This window comes from Arvicola amphibius, chromosome 11, assembly GCF_903992535.2.
Source record: "Arvicola amphibius chromosome 11, mArvAmp1.2, whole genome shotgun sequence".
Lineage (NCBI taxonomy): Eukaryota > Metazoa > Chordata > Mammalia > Rodentia > Cricetidae > Arvicola > Arvicola amphibius.
In genome coordinates, this window is record NC_052057.2 from 20,335,150 (window position 1) to 20,360,811 (window position 25,662).

Below are 25,662 nucleotides of genomic sequence, written 5' to 3' on the forward strand. Positions count from 1 at the left end.
GCACAGATAATGATGCCCCAAGAAGCTGTACTACAAGATGGTGCATGCTTCCCCAGGAACACTTGTTTCTGCTCCCCAGTGCTGAGCATGAGGTGTCAGGCCTGTCTCACCCAGGTAATCTCAGGTCAGTGGTATTTGGGCTCTGCAAAAAGTCACCCAAGATGAACAAAGAGCCGAGAAGACATACCTCAAGCCTCTATTCCCTCCCCTTCTTTAATCTCTGCCTTCATCCCCTGCTTTCTTAGCTTTGTCTGAGTGACCATCTCATTTTTCTTTAATCAGTGTAAAGTTTATCAGCAGTTTTTTTAAATGACTACTTTGAACTCAGAAGTTTCAGTGTGAGACATTTGGGGGCTTCCCAAATCTTTTCACTGCCCAGAGCCCAAAGTTCTCATTCCGTGCGGTGCATTCATTCCCAGTTGTAGATCCAGCTGATGACTCCCTTCAGCTGAGGCACGGCTGAGGTGGGATACCCGTTCCACGAGGCTGGATTTCCAACCTCTCTGGACACTAGTGGTGGCAGGATTCTGAACTATGGAAATGAGCAACACGCCCTGTGCAAATTCCACGTCATGCTCTTAAGGTGCATACCCGTCCCCCTTTTCCTTTTGCTCCGGAATGCAGAGCTAACAGCAGGAGACAAACTGGATTGTTTGTGGAAATTCTAGACATCATATACTTTATTCATAAGTATCTTAATAAGCCAGAACTCTTTTTAAAAAATCGCAATACCAATATCACACATGAAAAATAACACTTTTTATTGTCAAACAAGCAGTACTTAATTTTCCCTAATTGACTTTTTTTTTAGACTTCAAATATACTCAATACATTATATAATTAGTTGCCACACGTCTCTGCTATACAGTGACTTGAGCTTTTATTGGAAGGATTCTTGAGCCTCCAATATGCTCCAGTTGCATATTTGGGGATCTCTCTGCTATACAAGGGCACCCCAGTTCCAGAGTCACTGCAGTCCCTGACTCTCAGGGAAAGCTCGGGCGTCCTTAGCCTGTCTGAGGCCTGGACTGATACCGAGCAAGACAGCCTGAATTCAGCATCCTGCCTTTTCCCTGAACTACACATGCCCTAGTCCTTTGCAGGACCTGCCATTGTAACAGACACCCTCCACCACTGTCCCAGGTCTGGGTCACCAAGAGCCTAGCATTTCTTTCAAGGTAGACAACAATTTGCAGTGAGAATCAGGCAATTGGTAAAGCAGAACTATAAGGATTTAAGAGACTGTCCATCTCTGGGGCCTGAGGTTGGCAGAGTTTCTAGATGGTTAAATAGAAAGTACGATCGGTTCTGCAGACCCTACCATCTCTGTTGCCACTCCTCATTCCTGCTACTGTGTGCCAAAGTGTCCATTGACAGTACAGAAACTCAGAGGGTGTTTGTGTCCCATTAAAACTTTATTTAAAGACACCAATTTTCATTTATAAAGTTTTATGTTGTCAAACAATATGTAATTATGTTATCAGACCTTCTATCATATATCCTCTATAATATACTATGAAATAGTATAATATTTCATGTCATAAATGTTCTTTTATAAGTTCTTCAATCATATAAACACATAAAAATCAGGTAAGCATGGTGACCTGTGCCTGTTATTCCAACACTTAGGAGACTAAAGAAGGTGACCAGCCTGGGATACACAGGGAAACCTTGACTCAAGAAACCAAAATAGTAACAATAAGTTAAAACACAAAAATCACTCCTCAGTTACAAGATGTTTCAAAACAGATAGAAGAATAAATTTGGACTGCGAGCTATAGTTTGCCAGTCATTAATGTAACCCATCCATCTTGTATGTTTAAATAGAATTAAACTGAGGACCAGAAGGTGAATCCGTTCATCCAAAGCTTTGCAGCAGTTCAGATTAGAACTGTCTTCATTCCTTAAAAGCCACCAAGGAATCATTTGCTATGCAGAAATCTTTATTTAAGAAGGATCTGGAAGGTCAAGGGCAAGAACCAAGCTCACAGTGCAATAGGGATATTCACTGGCAGCAGCGAACCTGACTGCCGCGCCTGTCTCCTAGTAACCATAGCCTCTGATGGAAGAGCTCTCTGCTTTGTTATTTATAACTTATTTCCCAGTAGGGAAGGCGAGGGATCAGATTACATTTAGTTACAAGAGCCAGGGGAATCCTGATCTACCATCTTAGGAGAGGCACAGCCTTAGGGTCACAGCTGCCAGACCGGGGGGGGGGGGGGTTGTATGCTACCTACAGTCTGGTCCCCATTGCTAGCAAGGGTCGCATAAGTGGTTACTGCAGGCTGGACACACGTAGCAGACGGTGTAAGAGGTGGGAGGAGAGGTGGCCTCCCACTACCTGTGAGGAACCTTGAGGAGCTTTGATACGTTATTTCTTAACCAGCACATCAGCTTTCCTGCCCCCCTTTCTAATTTTGTTAGCAATACCCGAGGCTTTAGGCTCTCGGAGTTACAAATCTGTTGCCGCTGAAGGAGCTTTCTGTTTCCAAAGAAAATGGAATGTTTTTATGTCCATGAAAGAAGCACAGAGTGCTACAAAACCTAACCACAAACAGATCAGGGCCAGAAGAGGCCCTGGGCCCCAAATCAACTGAGAAATTCTGTAGAATTCAGAGTCTGGGCACCCAGAGCTTACCACATAGGAATTGTCTCATGCTGAACAACCCAGTGTTCTGTTCACTTACTCAGGCCCAGAAAGGAAAGCGACTTAGATAAGACTGCCCAGAAGATTTAACAAACTGGGACTGAGCTGCTTCCTCATCAACTCTGAGACACTGGAGTGGCCCCTAAACCCAGACAGAACAGCTCAGAGCTGAAAAACGAGCAGATACAAGGCAGCAACATGAGGAGCCAGGCAGAGCTTTTGTGTCTCCGGTCTGTCAGTGTAAACACCCACGTGTCTGTCGCGGCAGGCCAGGAAAACAGAGCAGACTTTTGTTAACACAGTCAAGGAACCCAAAGAACAGGCTGTGCCACATTGCCTGCGCTCTCCAGCGAGGAACTTCCAGGCCATCATTTGTAGCACGTGATCCTTAGGTTTAATGGCTTAGTGTTCAGAGGTGGAGAAAGATGAGCAATCACTCAGGATGCTGTGTGCTCTGCAGTAACAGTTTTCCTGCTCTCCTCTCATTCCTTCAGGAGGGTTGTCTCTGTTGGGTTTTGTTTGACCTATTCTCCTCCCCCCCCTCCTCCTCCTCCTCCCTCCCTCCCTCCCTCCCTCCTCCCTCCTCCTCTTCCCTCCTCCTTCCTCCTCTTCCCTCCTCCTCCCTCCTCCTCCTCCTCTTCCTCCTCTCCCTCCTCCTCCTCCTCTTCCTCCTTCTTCTTCCTTTTTTAGCAGAGTGTTACTATGTAGCTACTATGTAGCTGAGGCTAGCCTGGAACTCCACCACAGCCTCCCAAGCAGTGAGATCACAAATCCATCCCTGTGGATCCTTGATTTCTCCCAGGGTCAGAGACTTTGGACACAAAGACCCCTTTTCTTCCTGTCATCTTGAAGCAACTTATTCTATCACTATAAAGAAATAAGTTCTGGCCGGGCGGTGGTGGCGCACACCTTTAATCCCAGCACTCGGGAGGCAGAGGCAGGCGGATCTCTGAGTTCGAGGCCAGCCTGGTCTACAAGAGCTAGCTCCAGGACAGGCTCTAGAAACTACAGGGAAACCCTGTCTCGAAAAAAAAAAACCAAAAAAAAAAAAAAGAAAAAAAAAAAGAAAGAAATAAGTTCTGGGCCAGGTGTGGTGGCCTTTAATTCCAGTACTCGGAGGCAGAGGCAGGAAAATCTCTTCTGAGTTTTGAGACCAGCCTGGTTTACATAGCAAGTTCCAGGCCAGCCAAGGCTACAGAGTGAGACCCTCTCTCAAAACAAAACAAAAAGTAAGTAAGTTCTGCTATCAACTGTGTAAGTTCAGAATTAGTCCTCCAGCTCTAAACAAAGATAGAGACCCAGACTGGTGCACTGGCTTGGGAGACTCTTAGCACGGCTCCTAAGCCACGCCCAGATTCCTGAACCACCATGTCTATGGTAATTTGTACAAAGAGAAGTAAAGATTCCCAGTAAGAAATGCAGGCTTTAGGACTTGTTAGTATTGGTTGTTGGATCCTCTGTAACCATACTTGGGGCACCAAAGGAAAGCTTATCCAGATGGCCCTCCTGGTTTTCAATAAACTATAGGAGATATTCGACACTGGTATAAGATAGGCTTAGATCAGGTGATTTTGGCTTCTCTGTTGATTAAGTGCCCTGAGCATGTCTAAGACAGCTGAGATTGACCTATGGCGGTAGGTTAAGTGTATATACATTTTTGTTTGTTTGTTTGCAGAGCTTGCATTGACTCCAGGGTTGAAAGTGGACTGTCCGGGACAGGTGCATATGTTTGAACACTTGGTCCCCAGCTGCTGGCGCTGTTTTGCAGATGGTGGAACCTTTTGACATTGGACCTAGCTGACAGATAACAGACCACTGTGAGTGTGGGAGGGTTTATAGCTTGGCTCACTCCCCACCTTGAACCCTGTATCCCATCTATCAAGATGTGAGCAATCCACTCCACAAGTTTCTGCTACAGACCAGATGCACTAAAGACTGCCGGCTTCTGCTGGAGGTGCCTAGGTCTCATTTCTAACCCTTGGTATCCAAATCAGTCCTCTACACCTGTGGAATCTGTGCCAGCATCTAACTGTAGGGCTTTTCTTCACTCTTTACTCTTTGGGTGGGGTCATCATCTAGTTCCCAAAAAACGTATACGGAGACTTATTCTTTCTTATGAATGTCCGGCCTTAGCACAGCTTGTTTCTAGCCAGCTTTTGTTAACTTATCCCACCTACCTTTTGCCTCTGGGCTTTTACCCTTTCTATTTCTGTATATCTTTTCTTTATGCCTTACTATGTATCTGGCTGTGTGACTGGCCTTACTCTGTATCTGGCTGTGTGACTGGGTGGCTGGTCCCTAAAAGCCTCCACTCCTCCTTTTTTGGCCCCTCCCTCTTCTCTTTTTCTCCTTCTATTTATTCTCTCTATCTGGTAGCCCTACCTATCCCTCTCCTGCCATTCAGCTCTTTATTAGACCAGTCAGGAATTTTAGGCGGGCAAAGTAACTAAGCTTCACAGTGTTAAACAAATGCAACATTAAAGAAGGCAACACATCTTTGCATTCTTAAACAAATGTTCCACAGCACAAACAAAGGTAACACATCTTAAAATAGTATTCTACAACACCTAACTGAAAAGGAAAAAGAAAGACTGGAAGAGTCGTGAGAGTGTAAACTATCCCCAAGTATCTAACTTGGGGATGGAAGTGGTAAGAGAGCCTGAGCAAGGGATGCTCAGGAATACTGAGTATGCTTAAATGGCCATCATCATTTGATTTAACCAACTCTTGGATTAAGTTGATAGAGGATTTGGAAGATAAACATGGTCTCAACAAGAGGTTATACCATGTTCATAGATTAGACTTCTCAATAGATAAAGACAGCAATCCGTCCCTATTTCCCAAATGAAAAACTAATGTACAAAAAAAGATTAAATAATTTGTCCAAGGCAAGTTATAGTAGGTAGAGCTATAGCCCAGAGATAAGTAGCTTAAGCCCAGAGGAGGCTGTGCAGCTAGCCTGCCTTTTCTCTGGCTCCTGCTCTGTGCTGCCTCACAGCCTTTCCTGTGTGTGTGTGTGTGTGTGTGTGTGTTTCCTCCATGATAGAGAATGAGAACATATTATTCACCTTGGCATCTGCAAGTGCCCCTCATGTTTATTGGTGGCTTGTCTAATCACTGGGATTTATGTGTCTATCTTCAAAGCATCTATACAAGTTAAACAAAAACATAACCCCAAACACAGAGTTAATAATGATTCTTAAGAAAAATTGCCTTCTCAGCTGTTCTCCCTTCCTGGCTTTGGGGTCTCTAAATAATTTAAATGGCACATCTAGAATTTATTTTTTTAATACGGTTTTCTAAATAGGAATTTTGAGAACATTTCTCATTATTATATTAGTTGAGAACAAGAATTGTGCAATCTCTTATTTCTTTTTCTGTAGTAGAGCTGCCTAATAAATATTAAACACTGATACCACCATTAAAACTGTAAAATTATAAAGAGGAAAATGAAGAAGACTTTTATCTTTTTGGAATAAAATTTATGGTTTAAGAGAAGCAATAAGAAAGGATTTATTTATACCTCTTAGGTTTACAAGAGAATGCTAAATCTGGAAGACATTTACAGGGCATGTAAATATGAAATGGCTAGCATCACCCAAAATCTAAGAAACAGTGGTGGAGTGCTCCTAAGTTGGATTGTGCATTGTGGAATGCACAGTTTGCCTGTGCATGTAGTGCCTTGCTTTGCTTCAAGGTCTTTGCAGTAATATAAGCCACCAGTTCTCTGAGGCCTGACCACTTTGGCTACAATAAATCCAAGTGACTTCTTTGCATGCCTAGGATTTTATGGAACTTATGTCCAGAAACATCTACAGAAAAAATGGCCTCTTAAAGATGTTCAGTTTTAACACCCAGTAGTCAGAAGAGGAAACAAAACTCGCTGGTAACAAATCCCTTGTCTTTGCATCAGCTGTCAAACTGGCAGGAAAACCTGCATGGTCGTGACCACTAATAATTTTTATTATGTCAATTATGGTAAGTACAATGCATTCAGCCAACAGGGAGAGATGGGACTTTCAGATTTCTCCTTGGCATCCGCCCTTCGGCATTTGTGCCAGATTTCTGTCCACTAAATTCTACGCCGTACATCTGCTTGTTAGCCAGTGTCGTCCTTGGCCCATACAAACATTTCTTTATGTGATCAGGATGGTTCTCAGTCCCAGTGTCAGCACGTTTCTGCTCCACTAACCCTCTCCAGGAGACAGCCTAGCCCAAGGAACAATCCCATTACACCCGCATAGTGTTTCATGCAGGTAATTGAAATCCCTTTGTTTATAAACCTATCTTGGATTAAACATTCATGGCACCTACACAGTGGACGAAAGTACAAAAACGTACCTCACCTCTAATGAAAGTTTAATGGAATCTGCTCAGAGTGGCAACTGTGTAGCCTGAGCTCTGTGTTCCAGATGCCTCTCCTCTCCACAGTAAGGCTGTTTCTCCCATCTCCACAGCCTCCACATTCCAAGTCGTCGCTTTCTCTAAATGGATACAGAGATCTCAGTCCAGGGACAGAGTCCTCCAGGGCTGGATTTAAATGAGATTACTAGGGAAATTTTATTTCTTGACAGATGGCGGGGAATCTTCAGGTAAGAATCATAGGTAAGAGCTGTCATTGTCTAGCTCTTCCAAAACAGGGGTCCAAGGTGTGTGAGCCAAAGATATTTGTTTGTCGCATGACAAGTTTTCATCATAGACTTACAGTTAAAAGGCCTCCCGCACATCTTTTGCTGACAGACTCTAGCAAGGCGGGGACTGGGGAGGTGTGAGGATGCGAGGTTTGAGTGGACTCAGCGATTCACCTGCTGTTTTCTCTTTCACGTACAGGTTGAGTACCAACAGCACAGATTCTCAGGTAATTACTTCCTCAAAGCCAGTGTGTTGTTTCTCTAGCTGCTTCTTCAAATAGTCATACAGATGATTAGCATGTATCCATTGCACACAATGTTACCCAGGCTCCGGCATGTGGAACATGTGGAAACATTAGGAAGGTTAAAAGCCCATGGGAGAGGTTTTCTTCATAAATTTCTCTCAATACTTCTTTTTCTTATTTGCTTTTTTGTTGAGACAGGTTTCCCTGTGTAGCTTTGGAGCCTGTCCTGGAACTCATTCTATAGATCAGGCTGGCCTCAAACTCACAGAGATCTGCCTGCCTCTGCCTTCTGAGTATTGGGATTAAAGGTGTCGCCACCACCGCCCAGCCTCTCCCTACTTTTAAGGACTGTTTTTCATCAATAAGCACACCATATTGCTATTATTTAGGAAACGTGGAATAAGAATAGAAAAGTCCCTACACTTGTAAAACAAAGCTACACTGTAGCAACTGAGTGTGGTCATGTCCCTAAAGAAAAGTATCTTAATCATAATTACCTTTATTGGCTTCTGCAAAGTTGTTTTCCCTCGCCATTTTCAAACAAGGGGCATAACATTATATTCTGGTATTGTAAAGGCATTTTCCAGCTTCTCATACAATGAAAGATGTTTGTAATCTATATAGCCTAAAAGCATAAGGTAATGACCTTGAATTTCAGGAAATACTTCAATCTCTGAACCAAAGCAGCACAAACCATTAAGGTGATTTTTTTTTCCTGGCACTAATACGTGTGATTAAGCAATTGAATTGTCAGTATTTTAACTGCATGGCCAAAACACTTCCCTTCTTGTGAGGAACTTGTAAGCAAAGCCTCATTTTTTTCTAAAGTCCCCTTAGCCCTAGTCTAAATTAGAATCAGGAAGATAATATTTCTACTTTAGTTCTGGAAATATTAAATTTTGATAGTTACCACTGGGGAGATAGGACACTCAAAAGATAAGATGGCTTTCGCAGGGAAGGCGTAAATAAATGCCAACTTACAGTTTGACACAGGATGGGGAAGCCCATTGGTATGAAGGTGGTGATTTTCCATTTGGGTTACAAAATTCATCTCAGCCCATCAGCTTCTGTGAATCAGATGCTGTGTTCATGAGATAAGAAAGCATCCTCACCTCTAGGAGAGCAGAAACACTAAGAAGGCAGTACCCTTCGTGGCCGGGAAGCTGTTTTCATAACACTGGTATAGGAATGAGTCGATTAAGAGTTGATGTTAACTAACCCAGAAATGCCACAAGCATGGGTCAAGACATGAAAAAATAGATTGTTCTTTTAAAAGAGAGAAGTGAGTGTTTTAAGAATCACAGTCCCTCGAGGGGACAGATGAATCAGAAAGAATTAAGGGGAGGATAGTACCCAATTCTTTGATTGTCCAGTTAACAAGATAACAAGGCTAACCTGACCTAGACAGGTAACTCATTCAACACTTACAAAATGCCGTCATCCCCAAACAAGACGTGGTGACATTTGCATTCTTCTCTAAATGTAATTTCAAGTCAAGGTCTTAGTAGCATTAATTATGTTTCCATAGTTACAATTCAGTTCCAGTCCCACAAAGCTCAGGAGAAACCCCTTTGACACAGACACTGGGCCTTTCTAGCCCTTCACAACTGTTTATCGCAGCTTAGACATCTTTAAAAGTGAGACGTCATTTTCCGAACACTGACAGACATAAAAGCTAGGTCTTCTCTAGCTGTTCGCTTTATTGGCGGGTGTCATTTCGTACAGAATCATGATGGCAGCCATGTATCTGCTGAGGAAACTGGAAACGGACCGGGAAGACTTCAGCCCAAAGGACAAGAACAGGTGCCATCCCGTAGTTTTTGCCCTGTGCCCAAACTCTCCACCGTCTCTTCAAAACTGAATGGTTTGCCCATCTCCCCAGCGATGGCCACAGTAAGTAGAGCGTGTCAATTAAACATGAAATGAAACGTGATCTTCCGCCAGCCAATAGCACTGGGGAACTGGATCTCCTGTCGTGGGAGGGTATTACGGAAGATGAGACCACAGATGGCTGTTATTGGTAAAAGGAGTATATAATTAACATGACTTATTTATGGTGTTTGTCAAGGACACCGGTGGTGACTGTCTTTTCCTCACAGACTCTAGGTCTCTTTACATCCTCAGTTATATGTGAGGGAGGGCAAGGGTTCCACTCTAATGGTTTGTTGTTTAGCATATACTAGAACAGGCCCTTTATTTGACAGATGGATGAGTGTGTTACAGATGTGTCAAAAGGACAGGCAGGAAAGAGAGAGAGAAGAGAGAGAGAGAGAGAGAGAGAGAGAGAGAGAGAGGCTTCCTAGATCTGGTCTTAGAACAAGGCTTTGATCTCAGAAGGAAACCGCTTGGAGAGCTGTTAATACATAGACTTCAAAAGAACTTGACAGACCAGGCATGGTGGCACACACCTTTAATCCCAGCACTCAGGAGGCAGAGGCAGGAGGATCTCTGTGAGTCTGAGGCCAGCCTGGTCTACACAGTGAGTTCAGGACAGCCAGCACTACATACAGGGTCCCTGTCTCAAAACAAACAAACAAACAAACAAACAAAAAAGAACTTGAGGCACTATTGTGATCTGGCAGCTTCTGGCCTCAGAGACGGTTTATTGAATTCAAGTCTTGACCCTTGTGAGTGTGAGAGTCTTGGCAGAAGCCTGGCCAGGGAATAAAACCAGAGTCCCTCGAGGGGGACAAACAAGTCGGGGCTGGAGGCAAGGTCCTGGCTGTGAGAAGGAGCTTGTGCCATGGTCAGAAGATGCGACTGAAGGCTGGTGAGTGAGGTAAGGTTAAGCCAGGAAGAAATACCTGCAAGGGTGGGAGCTCCCTCTGATTAGGCCGTCCTCCAATAGGATTCTTAAATCATAATGACACTCAAGCCTCCAAAACAATATCCCACACTCTCCCCCATCCTCCGAATGTCTGTGCCACACACAAGAACCACAAAGGCTGAGGATTGGAGTTAGAAGAAGCTCTTCCTTCAAAGGCTTATGCACCTGGACCGTTGTAAAGACAACCAAAACCAGCCTAAGCGTCTCGGCAAAGAGCAGTCGCGTTTGCTGTGTGGTCAGGCCCGACACATACACTAAAGCTGCAGCTTGTGCAGGGCCCACTGGAGAACAACGAGCAGGGACTGAAACCTCTTCTGGAAATGCCACACAGAACTATCATATAAAGTCTTCATTTGGCTTCTCGGGCACCAAGGCTAGGTGCCCTTCCTCACAGGCAGCTCCGTCTCTTGCCCTCCCTTCTTTCTCTCCCTGGCTCACAGGAGGTCAGGGAGGCAGCAGAGCTCTCGTCAGGCCCAAGACGCTCTACTTCATTTCTGGCTGTGAAGCCTGAGATGGAATCTCAACTTGTGTCTTACGTCTCCAGTAAGCTGTTCTCTTTCTAAATAATGAACAGTAGTGTGTAATCCTGGGAGCGCTGTAGGCCTCAGAAGTTATGACGCTCATACTGTGATAAAGTTCAGAAGTTACAGTAATAAACCTGTTCACGTCTAGTCCGGTACCTAAATGCTCCAAAACTCTTTTGTGTACCGACTTGACAAGAGGGAAGTTCTACACCTGACCTCATGTTGCAGCAAAACCACAGGCACTCTGAATGTCATAGCACCCACCTTTGTGCTATGGGCTTAAGATTTACGTGAACTGTAGCTAGCTCCATATTCTTAATTGAGCCCTGTTTCTAAGGTGTCCTACCATACACACACACACACACACACACACACACACACACACACGACAGTGTGCACACATAATATTCCAGAATCTGAAACCCATGACATTCAGAGCTTTCTGGATGAGGGTCTTCGGCTTGTTTATGCATGTTACTTGAGAAGATAAAGATAATGTTCTTGTCATCTGTAAGAAATTTCAATGCAGAGTATCGTTTTAAAATTTACATGTCTGAAAAACTTACCAACTTTTTATGTGGGAAGAAAAGAGAGAAAATTGTGATTCTATATTGGTATTTGCCTGTAAATAAAGAAGCAAACTCTGCGAGGCTTCCTAGGCCACAAAGAATGGAGCAGGGAGGGCAAGGAGACAAACGGGAGGGATCCTTTTTTTTTTCACAGTACACATTTTGTACTCTGGCTTTTGAGTCGCACAAAGTACTGTCTATTTTTAAAAACACACACACAAATTTTAAAAATAAAAAAAGCACTCACAGATGTTTGGAAGCCTTGTGTTGGGGAGGCGGGGGGAGCACAGATCTGCAAGCTTGCCTCACTAGCAAACACAAACAGTGGCCAGGGGAGCTCTTCCCCACCCTCCCCAAGGCGGTTCTCTCCCCTTGGGAAAGGCGGTAAAACAAAAGATTCAGACCCCTGCAGTGGAAGCAGAGTTGATGGAGTATTAAGGAAGTCCCAGAAGCAGAGAGAATTGATTTTTCTTTAAAAAATGAATTTGCATTTATTCCCATTATGTGGCCCAGATGCTCGTGTGTCCTCTGAATAGCGGCAGCATTATCAAACACACCTTGGGACTTGAGCAGGGAGCTTTGGGAGTCTGAAGGCGCCTATTCCGGGGAGGAGTCTTGGAAGCTTGACCAGCTCTCATCAGCATTTTGGGAGTGCAGCCGCCTGGCAAATTATCAGAGCCTCGGAGTCAAAACACTCGCTGAACGTCTTTTGTGTAGCTCTGCTGCTCTTGATGCATGACGCTTTCTGACAGGCCACCGGGCTGTATCTTGGCTGGGAATCCCCCAGGAAGTTGGGGGGGGGGGTGCAGCAACCTACCACCGGCTCCAGCCTCACCTCTCCCGTTCCTCACCTTTTGTTGCCTTTTGTCTCCGACTAGAGCTTTTATCCTTCCTGACTTCTACCGCTTGGTGGATGAGATGACTTGACAGCCCCTGATGAAACAGAAAGAGTCACGACCCCTGAGCTCTTACCCAGTCCTGTCTGCTAGTTCTCCATCCCTGTGGTCCCAGATCCCTAGCCTTCCACTTCCAGACTCCAACACCCAGCTTGAAACACATTTAGGTGGCCTATTATTGGCAACCAATAAACAAACCCCTGATATAGCTGCAAAACTCCCCACAAATCTCATAGTAAAAGAGTGTTATCAAGAGACCAGTGACGGGCTCTGCTGTGTGTGTGTGTGTGTGTGTGTGTGTGTGTGTGTGTGTGTGTGTGAGAAGGCAGAAGCTGGTACACCAGCTTGAGGTCTGGCTCATAGACAGAAGATTCTTGACCTTCTGCCTCTGCATATCCCTCTGAGGCATCTTAGGACCCATTAGTGAAATCGGCTATGACCTTTCCATCACGCTTTCTGCCCATGAACCTGAACCGTAGGGTTTCTATAAATGGAACACCTCCTATCAATAAGGAAACCTTTACTCTGACTTCTGCTGGGTTTGAGCAATGGAGATGGCTAAGGTGAGACTTCTGGGAGGAAAAGGACAAAGTCAACAAGGTGAGAATGCCCCTCTCTGTAGCTCGAGACCCCTCTCCTCCCATCTCGAGGTCATAAATTATGACTCCCGCTCTTGTGTTCTGGGTAGACCACCAGAAATGACCACTTAGACACAGTGAACAACCAACTGAAAGTCTTATTCCAGCCAGCCGGGACCACAGCCAGGTATTCGGGGATCTAGCTAGGTATGAACCCGAGTGTCCAGAGTGCAGGGTTTTGGAGGCAAAACCCACATCCTGGCATCTTGCTTGGCAGTTGTAGAGGTGGGATAGGGTTCTTTGAAGAAGAAGCAGTTCAGCAGAAGCTACGAGTGGTTATCTCTAGGAGGTCCTACCCAGAAAGACTAAGTCACCTAGGGCATCCTGACCTTGGGTTCCTAGAACAGAATGGATAATTTTCCTTGGGATTCTCCAGCAAGGAGATCAGATTCCAGCCAAACATGAAAAGGGCCTCAGCAAGAATCCAAGACGGAGGAATGTTTGCACTGTCTTGCCCTGTCACCGCTGTGTGCCCTGAGACCTCACACAAGTACAAACCACTGTGGTGACCCCACACCCACAGGTTCCTAAAGAATCTGGTATTTGTTTTTTTTTTCTTTTTTTTTTTTTTTTTTTGGTTTTTTCGAGACAGGGTTTCTCTGCAGCTTTTTTAGAGCCTGTCCTGGAACTAGCTCTTGTAGACCAGGCTGGCCTCGAACTCACAGAGATCCGCCTGCCTCTGCCTCCCGAGTGCTGGGATTAAAGGCGTGTGGCACCACCGCCCGGCTAAGAATCTGGTATTTGTAACAAAATCCCCTCTCTCCTGGCTCTATGTCCCATCCTACCAGAGGATGATTGTGACAACGACAGTGATCGTCATCCACACAAGTGCCACACAGACACATTCATGGTGGATTGACTGAATCCATATCCGGTTCAGATCCTGGGTGTTGGGAGAACGATTGAGCACCTGCTTGAATGTGTACGGTACAAATACTAGAAAGCTAGCCAACGGAAATAGAAACGCTGTACCCTGTGCTTTACTGTGTTGAGTAATAATGGCCGTTCCAGCCATCATTCCCAGCCATTCGTATCTAGTTCCCAGGCAGCACAACAAATAAATATCCTTAAGTGTGTTTCGGATTAATTTACTGTAAGTTATCTCGGATATGAAAATGAGCATTACATAAGTATCTTTGTCACACTGGCTGGGGAGCCTCGAGTTCCCTGCTCCCGAGCACCCCAGGGATGCAGCTGGAAGGGGAAGCTAAGCTGGGGGTGGCAGCCAGCAACAGCAACAGGAAACCTGGCTGGGCTTGCAGACAGTTTTAAACTGAATGTGAATCCTGAGCCTTCTTCGCTCCCTCCTTCTTGCCAGCTTCCCGTCTGTGTTGGGGCTTTCTTCCACGCGGCATAGACAGAGGCACACTGGCAGGCAGGGCTTTCGTGGGGATGGCGGCATTCTGCACTTGCTTAGCCCTCAAGGTTTCCAAGGTCCCCTTCGATCCCTCTCTAACAACCTGCATGATGTTCAGTGAGATCAGCTGTCCCGTTTTTCAATATGGAAATAAGAAAGTTTCCATGGTCAATGAAGTCAGGGTCAGTTGCAGCTTCTCAGCCCTTGGGCTGGAAACTGTTAATCCCATGGGTTTGAGGAGAAAGAGCACTGACCCAAATCATGACCAAATTAATTAAAGCAAGGTTTTTTTAATTTTTTTAAATTTTTTATTTTTTGGTTTTTCAAAACAGGGTTTCTCTGTAGCTTTGGAGCCTGTCCTGGAACTAACTCTTGTAGACCAGGCTGAACTTGAACTCACAGAGATCACTCTCCCTCTGCCTCCCGAGTGCTGAGATCACCCTTATCTTAGGCATGGGCTGTCTCACTCTAAAGGTGGGGTTCAAGAGATCAGCATTGGACCTGGATGAGATAAGGGTTTTTATAGTTCAGGAGTAGGGGGTTTTCAAATGGGGTATTTGGCAGGCAAGTAAGTGGGAGTCATGAAAGTAGAACATACACACAAGTTGGTCATAACAAACCCCTGAAACAAAGACACGGTTGCAAGGTAGTCATAACAAGTATTCATGACAAAGGGGTCGTAACAATGGGTGGTCATAACAATAACAAGGCAGTCTTAACAACAGGTAGTCATAATAACCCCTTTGAAATAGAGACATGTTTACCATTCCTGCAACTGGCAGTGCAGAACAATTTGTAGCTAAGGTTATAGGTGGGGCAGAGCTCAATCCTTGAGAAACAGGTTTAATCATAAACAGAAATGAGCCTAGTTAATCCTTACTATGTCTTTCGAGCCTAAGATGGATGCAGGCTTATCAAAGTCTTTCTTCTGGGCTATCCAAACTCTGCATCTGGGGGGAACATTTCTCATTGGTTTGCGATGCTTCTTCCGGCACATACTGTGGGCCAGTGGCCTCTTTGCCACAGTGTGCACCTTGTCTTGTAATTTCCAAGGACAGCTTTTGGCATCTTGCTGCTTTCCTTGCCAGCATCCTTGCCCTGAAACTAGCTCAGAGAGCTTTTCTTGAAAGACACTGCTGGGCTCTGGCTCCCAAGGAGAAGCATGACCTTTCCTTGAAGGTGGACACATAGGTGGACAGAATCAACCCCAGCCATGAAAGCAGCCTCTGAGCTGGCGTGGGGAAGAGCATGACAGGTTCAAGCTTCTCCTAATTCTTCTGCAAACCCAAGGGACCTGCTCTGTGCCAAGCTAGAGAAAGGCACCGTGGCTCTGGACCAGCTGGGCTCTAGAGTCTATTTGTTAACACTGCTCAACGTCCATTTGGTTTCTCTGACGCCATAATGACAAGTGACGTTTGCTTCTCACTAGAGGAAGTGGTAAAAAGTGTCCTTTTATGGCAAGCCTGTGCTCAATTACAAAGGCAGCCTCATCTAGTGAAAATATTAATTGAGCAGTGATTTGGACACCAAAATAAAGGAAACATAAAGATGGAACACAGAATCGATGTGGCAGAGATCTTAGAGGAATGGGTGCAACCCTGTTGTTTCTGCTAGCTTACGGCAAGCACCTCCCTTCTCTGCCTCTAGCTCCCCAGGCTAGATAGAAGGATGATGCTAAGTGTCCTTAGTTTTCTTTTTTTTTTAGATTTATTTATTTATTATTGTATACAGTGTTCTGCCTCAGTGTATGCCCGCATGCCAGAGGAGGGCACCAGATCTCAGTACAGATGGCAGTGATGCCACCATGTGGTTGCTGGGAATTGAACTCAGGACCTCCGGAAGAGCAGCAGTGCTCTTAACCTCTGAGCCATCTCTCCAGCCCCGTCTCTTAGTTTCTTTTTTTAAGTTTGGCTTATAGCATCAGAGGGCTTCATTCAATCATGGCGGGGACATCATGCTACAGCAAAACAGCCAGGAAGCGTGGACTGTGATTTAAAAAAAAAAAAAAAAAAAGTTGATGGAAACAACTTAAGAAGAAAGGGTTTATTTACACATACAAGGGCAGCACACGATGGCAGAGAAGTCAAAAATCCCAGCTTGAAGCAGTGGGTCATGACCTGCCCCAAACCGGGAAGCAGAAATGATTACACCTATGGTAGCTTCTCCTCTTTACACAGCCCAGGATCCTAGGCACTTTTAGTGAGCTGTTCTTGCTTCAGTTAACACAATCGATATAATCTCTCACAGGCTTGCCTCCCAGGTATTCGCAGATCCTTCCAAGTAACAGTACCTCCTCCCAGAGTTAAAATCATATAGTAATTGTAACTTGCTCCAAACTTAGTCCCATGCTTCGGAACACATAAAATGCTTGACACAGCCTAGTTCAAATCCGGTCTCTGCCACAAAGCTTTCTGAGTATTCAGTTTCAATATTCTCTCCTCCCTTTTTATTTCATGGCACTTTTACCATCCTATGGAATGTCACATATTGTAGCCTGTGCATAGTTTTGGGGTATCAGACTACTAACGTAGCCAAATCTCATGCCATGTTAAGTATACCTGCGACTGTTAAGCTTTTGACTATGAATGGTGAGATGGTTAATTTTCATAATCAATATGACTCGATTTAGAATCACCTAAGAGATGGAGGCAGACCTTGAAATATGCCTATGAGGGCTTTCTGGGAGAATTTATTGTGGTGAAAGACCTTTCCTGAAATCGAATGGCACTGTTTCGTTTGCTGGAGGCCCTGCCAGAGTAGGAGGGGGAAATAGGAAAAAATAGCCAAGCTCCAACAGTTCCCTGTCCACCCTTCCTACCTGTTCTGCTCTGTTATGTCTTTTCCCTGCAAATATGGGGATTGACAGATAACAGCAGGATTAACCCTTCTGAACCCAGGAACCAAAATGATAAGTTCTTCGTTCCTCTCTGTCTCTCTCTCTCCTCTCTCTCTACCTCTCTCTCTCCTCTCTCCTCTTCTCTCTCTCTCTCTATCTCATCCTCACAGAGGGAAATATCCAGGATTTCTTGATGACTGTCTTTGAAATCGTTATTGAACTAAGGGCAGGAATATGGGGGTCCTGTCTGCTTCATCTCCTCCCCTCGATCAAGGAGAAACCTCAGCGATGGGAGAAATCAGCACTGTAGAGTCAGATAATGGGGCAAGAGGCACGAGGCGAGAGCGTGGTCTATGTCGGAGCACACAGTGGAGCTGGCTGGCAGAGGAAACGGGACACAGAGACACAGTCCGACGCACTGAATTTCTGGGACTCTCCTGAGAAAACCTGTTGGGAAAGTTTTGCCCCAGAACTTTATACGATGAAAACCGGAACTCAAGTCTGAGACAAAATCTGAACATAGATGAGAACAAGGCTGGGCGACTTCACCAAGAGGGTTGGGTCCAGGACAAATTACCTTGGGCTGACTCGTTTACTTCGCTGTTCTTTACATCCTCTTCTCAGATGTTGCAAAGGAGTCTCTTCTTCGGAAATACATCCACATCCTGGGCAGTGACTGGAGGAAGGCACATTTCAAGTTTCACCGTCCCTTCTCTGACCTGGCTTTTGCTTTACAAGTAGAAAAGGTGACAGCTGGCTCAGCCATTTCCGGTTCCTAATCTTGTCTTGCTTGTCTATGCTTCTCTACGGATGCATGTGTCATTCTAATCAAATGTAGAAATGAATGAGTAGCTCTGAATGATAAGAGACGTTTTAACGTGACCAAGTATTGTTCAAGCCCCCAGAAGGACTCACAAGGCAGAAGGAACACTAGAAACTCTTTCTGGCTTGATTGAAATATCAGGAATTCATGTCAGAAGTCACTAGTTTCACCTAAACTTCAGGAGCTAGCCCACTGATTTCCTACCGCCCTCCGATGTGAAAGTGTGGTATGAAGCAACAGCCAGTGGGGACAGGAAGGAGAGGATCTTGACCCCAGGCATCAGGCTGAGGGCAGGAATCAGACAGCTGTAGATTCTACCTTGGTGATGGGATCCAACCGTAGACCACAGAGACGGTGACACAGAGGATTGTGTCCCTTTGCTAAGCCCCAAGGGCCAGCAGGAAGGGAAGGTTGCAGAGAAGCACAAACAGTGACAGCATCCAGTCCCAAGATTTACTCCTTGTGATGCTGGCCCCGAGGTCCCACCGGGGTGGTACCCAGCTGCATGCTTCCTACCTCACTGGCCTCTTTGGCCCACTTCAGGGAGGTGCCCAGAGCGTTCAGATGGCAGTGCAGGTTCCATCATCAAACACTTACTCTTTCCAGAGAGGAAAAACACCACAGCCTTCACAGGTAAGAGAACCATGTTAGCATGTAAAAGATGACCTAATGGATCTAGAATCTTTCTTTGGCTAAAGTCACAATGAAACTCTCAGGTGGCTTCAGGAACGATGTCTTCTGTAAAACAGAAATGGTCAGGTTCTCCCAGAGGGGCAGGATTACCCCGGGAGGGCTTCTCCTGAGGTCACATTCAATGTTCACCTGCAGAATAAGCTTGATAGACTCCATGTTCTACTGCAGGCCACCTGCCACGGAAAGTAAAACACCAGGTTTCAGGGATACTCATTTTTCCACATTAGGTGGGAAGGCCCAGCCTAACACCCCTAGAGAGACTCAAGCGGCCATGACAAAGCTGACAATTGGAGGGGCCGTCTTCCTTCTTAACCTGGCGCCATGGAACCCTGTTTTCTGCTTGCCTTCTTGTTACAGATTCAGCTCAAACTTAGAAAACTCTCTCATGATCCCTATGTTAGATATTAAAGGATTAAAAATCAGCCAAAGACATCTATGTATCCTCTAGCAAGATAAGGTATATTACCCAAAATAAGAGCTCAGGGTGTTAATACATTCTAAGATCAGGAATAAACACATTCAACAGAACAGAGCCCAGGATGTAATTGTTTATTGCGAAGGATTTATTAAGGGGGTGCCTTCTGGAGACCGATATAAGAGGGTGAGGAAGCAGGACAAGGAAGAAGGCACCTATGGCAGAGCCAGGGAACACAGGCTGCTCTTCAGTGTGCCTACCTTTAGTTAAGAGGCGGGGCTTCCATACTAGCCATTCCAGACAGTCACTGGCTTGGGCCCTCCAAAAGGAAAGAAAGTATATCACTTAGTCATTTCTGGCTAAGTGACTCCAAGCCAGTAGAAGAGTTGGAAAGTAGGAGTCACAGGAGCTGGACCCAAAGTAGATGGGGGACACACCCATCACGTGACAGTGCAAGATATCTGAACTAAAACACACACTTGTTCACTCCATAAGCGCACAGCCTAGCAGTTGATCTGGGCTAGAACATCGAATACGTAGAAATAAGTCACTGCTCTGGTTGCCCTGCTCCGTGTGGCCTTCCTGGGACCTTCCAGTCACAAGTTCCCTCCCCTCCCTGTAACGCACATGGGTCTTTCTCTCATTCTATCTGTGCAAGCTTTGCAGTTATTCTGTCCCGTCAAAGAGAGCTGGACAGACAATCCAAGTAACTGCTAGCCTCTGTCCGTGTTTCTTTGTGAACCAAATCTTAAAAATTTGGAAAAAAAAAAAATAAGCAGAAGAAAGATTGCTCCCACTCCCCAGAGAAGCTGGAGGTCCTCGGGACCTGGTGGATAGGAAAGACCACAGACTCAGGACCCAGGTGGCCTGAATGACTCAGCTCTGTATCTCACTCCCCTCACCTCTAAAATGGGAATAGATCTGGTACTGCCACAGAGCACCTTCGTGTATTGAAATGACGTAATGTGTGCAAGGTACTTAGTGAGGTAAGGGACAGCTCAGGGTGAGCGATGCGGCGGGGGCAGGGGGGGGGCGCTTAAAGACGTGACCAGGTGGAAAGGGAGGTGCAACGTGTCTGAGGAGGGGCACGGGAACGGAATGTGGCAGGGAGTCCTTGGGTTCCATCTGGGAAGAGGCTTTACAAGTGAACATGTGGGAAGGCGAAGCTGCAAGGACAATATGGGATTGGGGCTTGAAAAATGACTGTGTCAGTTGGCAACATGTTCAGGCGGCCCGTTTTGGAGTTCAGAGCCAGCCAACAGGGGAGCGCTAGGATGAGACAGTCTGGTGTTGCTGAGGGAGCTGCCTGGTTGCCCTGAAGACTGCAGTTACGGTCTGCGCAGAGAGATCGGGCTATCCTGCAACACCCTCACAAGGACGGACGCAGGCTGAGAGGGGGGCCAGTAGGGTTGTCCCCCATACTCGGAAAGGGACACAAACATCAGAGGCCAGGTTGCTGATCCCATTGCATTTGCCCTGGCTGCCCGCATTGCAGCTTATGTAACCTGAGCCAGCGTGAGCAGGAGCAAGCCCTAGCTGCCACGCTGGCTGGCATCTTGTGGACTGCAGGGGCAGCTCAGAAGGTCATCGTCTGTTTTGGTCACCAGAGACATCCACAGCACTTCGATTCTTGACTGCTCTAGCAACATTTCATGAGAGGGTAAGCGCACTCCCAGCCCGTGTGAGCAAAAGAGCCCAATGAAGCTTCAGCGTGTACATGGTCATGGGAGCCCAGCCCCCACGGAGGACCTGATTAGCCAATGGGACCTTCAGGATTTGCAATCACCAAGGGCTGTAAGTGCCTGGTGGCCAAAATGGTGAATTTCTCCTAAAGATGGTGAATTTCTCTTAAAGTTCACTCGAGCCTAGAACACACTGCATTTGGGATAGTTGGCTCAGGTTATCTTAGTGTGTTAAATGTGCTGCTCATCTCTGGGTTTGATACACACCACCAAAAAATTGGGGGGAAAAAATCCACATCTGAAATCAGCATTAGCTGCTTTCTCTATCCATTATCAATAAAGATAGTTAAACTCTACCGGAAAAAAATACCTGCAACAGAGCGTTTTATTATTTGAGATACCATAGTGACTTAAAATTGAAGGGATGTAACAGGGATGGCATTGCCACCTGGCTTTACCGGTATTGTTTTTTTGTGGCCTTATGTTTGATGCCAGTTTTTGGCGATGTAATTTTGTAATGAAACAACCCCCCCTTTAGGTAATAACAGTGAAAATGATATCTCTTAAGAAACCTTTCATCTCCCTTTTCATTTTATATCTCAATTCCTGGACTGTAGCTCCAGCTGTTTGAATTTTCAGAGAGAGAAGCCGCTGAGAAATTCATCTATGATCATTTACAATGTGTAGTGTCTAAACATGGAGTGTAATCCCTTTAATGCAGAACTGATTTTAGCAGAGATCTTCCTTCTTTCAGAAAGCATATTCCTAATGGGGCTTGTTAAGAAACCAGGTCATTTGGAGGGCTAAGGAAGGGAAGGACAAGGGACAGCAAGCCCGCCTGTTCCCTCCTCCCAGCCTGGAAGAGGCCCAGATCACACGAGGCCACTCACAGATGCCATCCTTGTCTTCAGCTAATCAGTCCCGGACACTAGCACCGTTCAGGCTGTATTCCAGGATCGCTTTAGAGAGGAGAGAAACGTTAATGCAGGTTTACCTCATCTAATGACCAACAAGCAAAAAAAAGGAGGAAAGCTAAGCTGACTGGAAGACGGGTCACACTGACTTCAAGTAAGTGACTCAGGGCCTTTGCGAAGACAGCGCTTCTAATGGCACCGTCACAATGTCCACCACAGCAATGCTTCTTCCCCACCCTGGGTAAAGAGGGGACAAAGCAGTCGATAATGATGGCAGAAAAGTGGAAGGTGCTTTTGAAAGACTTCAGTCGAGGAAAAGAAAAGGAAGCGTGATTTTTCTGAAGAATTAAGAAAGCTAGAATGTATGCAGAGGAGAATCAGCAGGCTAACGACGCAGCTGTGAGCTGCAGAGCGCATGGGTGGAACTGAAATTTATAAAACTCACTGCAAAGGCGGTAGAGGCGGGGAACTGGAGTATCAGGACTTACACACATCCTGTAGACGATCTTAGTTACACTAATGTAGGCAGGGTTTCCATCAGAGGACTCGAGCTGAGGCTACAAACATGTTTCCCTGTAAAACCTAAGAATTGGGCACGCAGGGAGGCCGCAACAGAAGGACCATAAGTTCAAGGGCTAGCCTGTGCTACACAGTAAGACCCTGGGTTTTTTTTTTTTCTTTTGTTAAAAATAAAAAAGAACTGTGCAGGCATGAGTAGGAGATGCCTATAGCCCATGAGGACATCCTGTGCAGATGGAGGGCAGGGGAATGACCCAGTCAGCCAACCCATGCTAGCTATTACCACAGCCCCACTAGGAGGGAGCAGGCACCAATTCCTGAGTGAGGGGGAGAATAACCATAGGTAAGGCTACACACTGTAATCAGCAGACCTTCATCAAATCCTACTTACTATCAGTTGCATCTGTCCCTGCATCCCATTTATTTAGGGAGGGATTTCAACATAGAGATTTGAGGGCTGCTGTTGTGTAGAGGACTATTGCTGTCAGCTGAGCCCCACCACCACCACCCAGCCTCCTCCATCAAGAGAAATGCTGAGACCTAGACCCCCTCCTCCTGCCCTGCAAACACACTGAGATGCTTCCTAGGAATGTGACCCTGTTGAAAATGAAGTCATTTAAAGATGCAGTCAAGATCAAAGAGGTCGGACTGGATCAGGGGAGTTGGGTTCCAACAGCTGATACTTTTTAAGAGGGAAACGTTCAGACTGATTCATGGGAAGAGTGCATGAGAACCAGCAAAGGAAGAGAGACGTCTGAGTAATGGGCCTGCAAGCCACGTGTTGCTAATGACATCAGCAAGAAATGTACAGAGATTCCGGATGGACCCAGTCCCAGGTCCTTCCCGAGAAGTGCTGCCCTACTCTGAACCTTGGTCTCATCTTCCACTTCCTCCAGGGCTGTTAGGGACAAACGATTCCTATTATTTTAGGACATTTGATTTCTGCTAAAGTGTGATCACCACCCTCGGAAGTCAATACACTGTCCCATCCTGAGCTGAGTGCGAGCCCTCTATGGTGTTAACGCTCTTCACATCTCAATCTGTATATGTCAAAGAACAATGGGGAATTTCACATCAGAATCGTGCCACCAGAATTCATCCCAGAAAAGACCGTAACACTTAGCTTACATTCTTTTTGCTCTTCAGTTAACTGACAAGCTGCTGATCTGCCGGCAGATTAGCTGACGGGAGAATGGAGAGTCATACCTGTTAAAAGGGACTTGGCAGGTGTGACTCGGGATCTTGGGATCGGGGGTGACTCTGGATTGTACTGGTGTGCCCAATTAACCACCGTGTCATTACACACGGAGAGAAGGAGGTGGGAACTCTAGAGAGCTGTAAGGAAAGCGAAAAGAGTAGGTGGTGGGCCATGAAGAAGAGATGAGAACAGATTCTTAAAGCTGGAGAAAGTCACACTCCTTAGAACCCAGGTTGGTTGTCTCTTCAGCCTTTCCATTAAGAAGCACGCTGGGCTTGGAGCATGAGCAAGCGTTGTTTCCAGCCTCCAAGGCTGTGTATTGTTGTAGCAGCAATTAGGTAACTAACCCACAACAACTTTCCAGTTAGCCTCAGGCCCCACACCACCCATTTCTCTTACACCCTGAAGAATACCCATTTGAATTCCTGTCTGCCCTCTATGCCACTGGTACCTGTCCTCAGGCCTGGGGGTTCTATGCTGTAACAGGTTACAGATATACGTGCAGACACGCTATTCCATGAAGAAAAATGAGGTGCCTGGCAACACCCTTCCTGCTACTGTACCTTCTAAGGAGGCTCTAGATCTGGACACCTGGGAGGCCAGCAAAGGGCTGCTTTGTAGTAAGGGGAATACTGAGAAAAACCTAAGATTAGACTAGCCCCTGAGAGGCTTGGATTTGATTAGGCAGTTTGGATATGATCCACGGGGTCACGAGTTATCATTTGAATGTTCTAAGCAGAACAGCCTTAAAAAGGGACAGATTCTATGGATCCAATATATTCCAGGAACCAAGATGTATCCTGTACATTATTCCATTGAACCTTTGCAACAAATCCTGTGGTGAGAGGGATGCAGTATTTGCTGAAAGTTTCAGATAAAACTAAAAGAAAGCACACCTTTAATCCCAGCACTCAGGGAGGCAGAGGCAGACAGATTGCTGTGAGTTTGAGGAAGAAAAAAAGGCTAAGTTGAAGACTAAGAGAATGTTGGCCCATTGGTGGCCTTCAAGTGGAGAAGGAAGTGGCTGGGAAGAAGAGAGCCTCCACTCTTCCAGTGACTAGGAAGAGGGCGGGCTTTTGTTAGACCTAAGACCTTGATGTCATACCCACACGTGTGCCCTCTACCTCTCTATCAGCAGTGTTTCTAAGCAAAGGCATTGGTTTCGTTTTCCACAGTTCCAAGATGAAGGCAGCCATGGTGTCATCCTCTTCCTCTACAGCCTAGTCTTCTCCAGAACGTTCGAGAGGTAAATTTCACAAACATCCACGCGGGCATTGCCTACAGGAAGGGGGCCACAGAGGTGTGAACTTGGTAGGAAAATATTCCCATTCCATATTTTATGCAACAGTTATTCTTCTGCCTGTGTGTCTTCTCTTTAGTTGATTTGTTCATATGACTAGGCAAGGGGTCTTTTGTGAATATTTTTTTTTATCCACAAATTATCCTTTCAGATGTCTAACTTTTGTCTATGCGATACAAAGTTCTGTTCTTGGCACAATGGGAAGTATAGCTAAGAGACGATGGGGTGCTCATCTTCTGTGGCTTCCACCCTGGGGAAGACAGCAGATATACCCAGAAACAGTGGACAAAGCCCAGGCAGCACCTGAAATCCTGAAGTGGTGGAGAGACAATGATTGCTGGTGGAGTCCAGAGAAGGCAGGCTCCTACAGTATGCACAGAAAGTTCTAGGGAAGAGGAAGACACTCTTCCAGACTCTGAAATAAATGCAAGATTTTGAGAGCCAGACAAGGGGTGGGGGCTCCTAGGAGGGAAGAATTACAAGACCTGCGCCACTGTTCCTAAAACTTGTCTTTAACAACAATGACATTTGTATGAGCTATACCGTTCTTTGGTTAGAAAGCTCATTTAAATCAATGCATATTTAAGCATAGACCTGTTTTAAACATTACTATTCTTCCCTTTCATATCTTCAATATTAATAAATAAGCAACTTCTTTAAGCCATTTACTATGATAAAGATGTAGTAGACATACCTTCACAGGCCTGTAAACCCGGCCACTCAGAAGGCTGAGTCAAGGGGATCATCCTGGATTATAGGGTGAGCGTAAGGCCAGAATGGGCAACTTAGTGTGCTTTAAATTCAAAATAAGGAGTGAAAAGGAGCTAGGGAGCTGGCAAGCTGGGTCAGCTGGTAAAAGACAGTTTCACCAAGCCTTTGGACCTCAGAGCTTGAGCCACAGAACCCAAAGTGTGGGAGAGAATGGATCCTCACAAGTTGTCCTCTGAC

At 45.7% G+C, this 25,662-nt stretch overlaps 1 protein-coding gene across 1 annotated transcript in view; it reads left to right on the forward strand.

Moving 5' to 3' along the window:
- The first annotated feature begins 7,135 nt into the window (after positions 1 to 7,135).
- Mindy4b (MINDY family member 4B) overlaps positions 7,136 to 25,662 on the forward strand; it is a 30,625-nt gene continuing 12,098 nt past the window's right edge. Inside the window, 12 exon segments of the mRNA XM_042055933.1 lie at positions 7,136 to 7,239; positions 7,478 to 7,505; positions 9,249 to 9,416; positions 10,173 to 10,293; positions 17,795 to 17,916; positions 18,537 to 18,626; positions 18,855 to 18,871; positions 20,597 to 20,696; positions 20,698 to 20,747; positions 20,749 to 20,761; positions 21,401 to 21,466; positions 24,590 to 24,660. Of these exon segments, the coding sequence (XP_041911867.1) occupies positions 7,136 to 7,239; positions 7,478 to 7,505; positions 9,249 to 9,416; positions 10,173 to 10,293; positions 17,795 to 17,916; positions 18,537 to 18,626; positions 18,855 to 18,871; positions 20,597 to 20,696; positions 20,698 to 20,747; positions 20,749 to 20,761; positions 21,401 to 21,466; positions 24,590 to 24,660 (950 nt within the window).